The 5816-nt window shown below is 40.0% G+C and overlaps 2 protein-coding genes across 3 annotated transcripts in view; one reads left to right on the plus strand and one right to left on the minus strand.

The window, feature by feature from the left end:
• vstm4b (V-set and transmembrane domain containing 4b) overlaps window positions 1–897 on the minus strand; it is a 24412-nt gene extending 23515 nt beyond the window's left edge. Inside the window, exon 1 of the mRNA XM_023275548.3 lies at window positions 739–897. Coding sequence (XP_023131316.2) covers window positions 739–790 — 52 coding nt within the window. The 5' untranslated portion in view covers window positions 791–897. The remainder of the gene's footprint in view (window positions 1–738) is intronic.
• Window positions 1–5181, plus strand: part of mapk8b (mitogen-activated protein kinase 8b) — a 140929-nt gene extending 135748 nt beyond the window's left edge. For both annotated transcript variants that reach the window (XR_008599473.1, XR_008599472.1), the window contains one exon: window positions 749–5181. The gene's annotated coding sequence lies outside the window, so the exon portion shown is untranslated. The remainder of the gene's footprint in view (window positions 1–748) is intronic.
• The last annotated feature ends 635 nt before the right edge of the window (window positions 5182–5816 follow it).

Below are 5816 nucleotides of genomic sequence, written 5' to 3' on the forward strand. Positions count from 1 at the left end.
TGGAGCAAAAGTTAAAAGCTACAGGTTGTATCTGAAATCCATTCAGACTGAATTTATTGTTGCTCAACAGTCGTCCTCCCTCTCACTCTGTCAGTCGTGCTGTTTTTGGCAGTTTGTGTCACCATACGTGGGATGAATTTTGAGGAACAAACTTTATTGCTGCATATGCTGCATGACAATATATCACACATCTGCTTTTGCAACCTTAGGCAACTTTATAAGACACACTTTCCACGACACGCAAGCATTTTGCTGTCAGACACATCTAAATGAGCAGAGCACGTAATTAAGATCACTGCCTCTTTAACCGTTTTGTCTTTCATTTAGTCCTGAATGACAGAACAAAACAGGGCGACTGCAGCTCAGAGGCTGACAGAAGATCACTGAAATCACCCCAGATTAGTGAGGAGGTGAAACTGCAAGCTCTGTTTTACTTTCAAACACTCTCAGGAAAACCACCAATTTTCACCTTGGGATTCCCTCTCATCTCTGCAAACATGTGTCACTTTGATAAAGTTGCTCTTTTCTTAGCAGCCCACCCTGCAATCTCACAAAGCTACATTCCAGCAGACTGAAATAAATGTTTTTTCATCAACCTAAAATGCTTTTCTTCACATCTTCACCCAACATCTCCCTGATTCTGAGATGTTTTCTGCAAAAATGAATCAGAAAAATGATGGAAAACATTTTGCCTCCACCACATCCATTTTGGCCTGAAGCAAATAAACTTTTTCCTACCTCCAAACAGAGCTCGGGTCAGGAGAGCGAAGACCACAGAGGAGATCTTCATTTTCCAACGGCTGCAGCCTCCATAAACTCCCAGTTAAATGCCTCTGAAGAAAAGAAGCCCCAGGTTTCCTCCTCCTCTTCTTCTTCTTCTCTTTTTTTTTTTTCCCCCAGCTGAGGAGTGTAATATGAAACATTGGACGCTCTGTTTCTACTCAGAACCTCCCCCCTGGCCCTCCCTCTAATGTCACCCACAGTGAAAGCACGTTTGGTGAGCTCACGTGCACGCCCGCACACACACATAAACACATTCACGTGCACGCAGAGCAGGCAGAAACAGACAGGTGACTGAGGACACACACACACACACACACACACACACACACACACACACACACACACACATGCACACGCCACCTCTGCTGCTGGTGAGGGAGTGGGAAATGTAATTTCCTGTGCAGGATGGAGGGCGGGGAGGGGAGGGGTGTGCTGTCGAGATTGACGCTGAGCAAATCACACTTCCAGCTGTGGAGGACGGCGGGCGCAGACCTCAGCCGGGGCTTTTATTTTGGAACACATGCTGACACAGGGGGGAGGGGCTGCAGTGTGTTTGTGTGTGGGAGTCTCACATCTTATGGAGGTTAATTCTGTAATTGAAGTTATTTACTCAAGTACTTCGCTCTGCTTTCTGAATGAAAAACCCCACGGCTGACATCGAGTCCATGTGTGTCCGCATCTAACTCCCATCGTTTATGTGTCGTGTAACCAGATCCCACAGTGAATCTTTGTTGCAGCAGTCTGTCGGCTCGTGGTTTTTGGGACACTTTTCTGGCTTTTATCAAACCTCAGAGCAGCAGCGCACTTTTGATTTACAGATAAAGGAGGCTGACTGCTGGGGCCTCTTAAGTGCTCCTAGTCTGGCGACAGTTTGACTAACATGGATGTCTCCCCTTGACAAAGAGCCCCCCACTTCACCAAAGGTCTATGACCGTCAGGGCAAAACGTTGTGGGGATTCATCAAATTAGGGCTCAAAACTGTGTAGAAGATCTTGCTCAAGCATTTTCACTGTTTTTCATCAGGAGCAACTCCTTCCTTAAGTATGAACATCAGAAAAAAAAAGTTGTTCTATCATGAAGCTTTAGTTTTCTAGTGAAAAACAAACTGTACAACAATGAAAACAAAATATCTAACAAATCATCATAAAGTTAAAATGACCAGACATAGTGTGACCTGGAGAATCTGATCCAGTTATTCTCTCCTTTTACTTCTGTTTTGGTCTCCACCAACTAGGGTAAAACAATATGCAGAAAAGAAAAAACATACTTCTGTTAGTTTTACAGATATTGTAATGGTAATATGAGTCACAATTATAGTGGGAACCTGTCTGAGGGATGTCTTTCCATCTCTTCAGCACCACAGTGCTTCATTTAAAATGGCATGTTGGGACACATTCTGCCTTCACCAAAAGCAGCTCCTGCGATTTGGAAATTCCATTTCTTTATAATGCAGTTGCGACATTATCCATCCATCCATTATCTATACACCGCTTAATCCTCATTAGGGTCACATTTTGGCTGGAGTCAATCCCAGTTGACTTAGGGTGAAGGCAGGGGACATCCTTTACAGGTCACCAGTCTATCACAGGGCTACACATAGAGACAAACAATAACACTCACATTCACACCTACGGACAATTTAGAATCACCAGTTAACTTCAGCATGTCCTTGGAATGTAGGAGGGAGATGGAATACCCAGAGAAAACCCACATATGCACAGGGAGAACATGCAAACTCCACACAGAAAGATCCTGGGAAGGCCGGGATGCGAACCGGGGACCTGCAAGGCGAACGTGCTAACCACCAACCATTGTGCAGCCCCAATAGCAACATTTATTTTGAATAATCATTGAACCCTACCACCGACTCCGAAGTAAATTACCTAGCCAACTTGCTGTGATGATATTTTTGTCCCCAGCCTGTTGCTAACTTTGTGTCTTTTCAAGTTTGTGGGTTGTAAAACAAAAACAATGAGCTACAAGAGAGTGTTAGGATTTTTTTAAAGATACTACTAACTCAACACTGAAATTGATATCACATATGAGTGTTACAATATTGATAATAACCATTTAATGTGAAATGAATGCATGAGTTGTGCTTAACCTTTAAAAGGGAAGAGCTGGAGCTAAGCACTAACTCCAAGGAAAGATAGAGTTTTGGCTTTGATACAGATCACATTCCTATTTCCTTACAAGGTAACAACTAATTGTACTGAAACTGCTAAACTCAAGGCTGTTTAAGGGTGGAAACCATAATAATCCTCCTCATGAGATACCATCAGTGGCTGCATCACATCACAGGAATAGACGAACAGGTAGAGAGTGGGAAGAAGTTTGCAGGAGGTTCTTCTTACAGGGTGTGCCTCCTGGGGATTGGATGAATCGTGTGCCAAGAGATATGGACATATCTGTGCGCCAACTAGTGGGAGAGCTAAGTCTACACCACGGTTTATCCCCACCTTTAGCCAATCACATTTCAATATCTGAATTATGTGTTTGTGTTCTATAGCCAATCACATTTCACCATACTGACTAAAACGTTCTGTTCATATCAGACTATATCCTTTTCTGGGAGGCTGTTCCAAACAGAAAAGGTCCTCATACAAGATTCTTTTGAGACACTGATATTTACAACATAAACAGCTTAATTGGAGAGAAGTAGTTTGTGTTCTACCTCAAAAAACTAACACGCTCAACAAGGAGCTGCTCTTAATTTTGTAAGTAAGTTTGCTAATATAATCATAAATAGTTATTTTTTTCAACAGAAACAAACTGAAAACACAAAACTGTTGTCTATTTATACACCTAACATACATTAAAAGCCCAATTTTCACTCTCCGCTAACTTCATTTTTAGTCTTCATCACTTCCTAAGGGAAATAATTGTCTATTTAGCTGCTGAATTTTCAAGTAAGACGACCAGTCAAGTCTGAACTGCAGCTGTTTGGTGTTAAGCAGATATATAGTTTATCAGAGATGTTTGGATCTTTAAAGATACATTTACATCGGCTAGAAATGATGTAGATGAGAGCTGTGAGACTCAACCAAAACAGGCAATAAAACTGAAACACTGGGCTCAAAGCTGCTAAAATGTCCTGAAAAGCTGACCAAAACTGAAGTGTTGGATGCTTATTCATTACTACAAATGACCCCTTTTCAGATATCACGCATTGATTCATTGTTGATATGAATATACTGATTCTTGCAGCTTTAATAATTTCTTTTTAGTCAACAAACAGAAAGTAAACATGGCTTCTACAGCTCTAGATATTGTCCAGTTCTGTTCACTGATAATGGAAGTGCTTAAATCAGCCATGTTCTCACAGTGATGCAGATTTCTCTACAGTTTTCATCTGGAGGAAAAGAAAGTGCAGATATAGTTCAACAACTGTGTAGTAAACTGTGAGACTTCAACAATGACCACATCTGCTAGTTATTATTCCATGTTTGCGTGCAGGATTACCAGGATATTAGAGAGAGTTTTTATTGGTTCTTCTTCATCCGTCTCTGGCCTGGAAAAGGGAGTCATTCAAACTTGGCAAAGCACTCCGACTCTTAATTAGATTGATATAGATCATATGTTGTGGAGGTGTAACTGTGCCAGAATATTGTGTTTACTGCCTGAGCACTATAGTGGCTGCAGTACAGCTTCTTTTTGAACACATTTTTGGCTGTAACTCAAGAAGTAATACACTGATAATGTCAACATTTCACACAAATGTCGACCAGGATGAAATGCTGAAGGGATGATATTTCATATCCAAAAGACCTGACTTTATAGTGACAATATGATGCTCTGGAAAATCACTGTTCTGGCTATTATTCATTGGAACAGAAAGAGAGACTGTGATCATATTTCACATTTGGTCACATACTGAGTTAGTTATACTAATCTATACTAGTTTTTTGGGGGGATGAATTGTGTTTTGACAGAAAAGTTAAGACTTAGCAATAAATACGGGTTCAAAAAGCTACTAAAATATAAAGTAAAAGTTAGTGGATGGGAATGTCCTTTTTTAAAATGTCTTTTTTGTGATTTTTTTTTGTGAATTGTGAATTTCCTGCCACAAGCAGTAACGCTGTTCAATGCATCAGCCCTGGCTGGCAGAGAGCTCTCCGTCCTCTCTGCCTTGTCTTTTTACAGTGCTGTAATTTGAAATTGCACACTTTTTTATACTCTTGCACTCGTGGTCACTATTTGCACTATGGACTCTAACATTTGCAAATCCTTTACATAGGAGATTTTGCTTTTTTATGTTATTCTTATTGTTTATTTTTTATATATGGCACATTTTTACATATTTATCTGTACTTATGAAGGTGGAAACTGTTCTTTTTCTTCTGCAGCAAACAAATTTACGCTTGGGAATTAATAAAATATTTCTGTTCTATGTCTTCAGTCTATGGTGCTGCTGTACAGTTTATCTAAAAAATAAGTAACATTACATATTATTACAGTGTGAGGATTGTCCAGATTTGCATTATCCTTCTACTTTTTAAGTGCATTATAAACAAACCTAAAGCTATTTACTTTGCATTATCTTGTACAGCTTGTTTGCATAAAGTACAGCATTCAGCTGCCCACATTGGTTTGCTCAGAGGTGTAACTGGGAATTGATTTTGCAAAAAAAAAAAAGCAGAAAATGTGCTATGAAAACAAACAATAGCTGCTTTAAAGGTACAGCATTGTTTAAATTTCTTAATATAAAGGGCAAGGGGATGTTTCGTGATAGGAAACAGGGACATGCTGTCATTATCAAATGTCAGTATCAATGAAGTAACTGTTCCATCAGTTGTTTTTCATTTAAACCTGACATACTGTCGGTACAAGTAATGAAACTGTAAAAATAATTTGTAAGACTTGTCTGGTGCTGAAAATACTCAGGTCTGTCGGAGGTAAATATTGCCCTCTTGTGGAAAAGGCAATCAGCTGCTCAGCTTTCTGCTGAGTTGTGCTTTGTGCAGTATGTGTGTCAGTAGAGCATTTTGTTTTTTTGGAGAATGAGTGAAAGAAAACACAAATACAGCCACATA

Source organism: Amphiprion ocellaris, chromosome 18 (genome assembly GCF_022539595.1).
Source record: "Amphiprion ocellaris isolate individual 3 ecotype Okinawa chromosome 18, ASM2253959v1, whole genome shotgun sequence".
Lineage (NCBI taxonomy): Eukaryota > Metazoa > Chordata > Actinopteri > Pomacentridae > Amphiprion > Amphiprion ocellaris.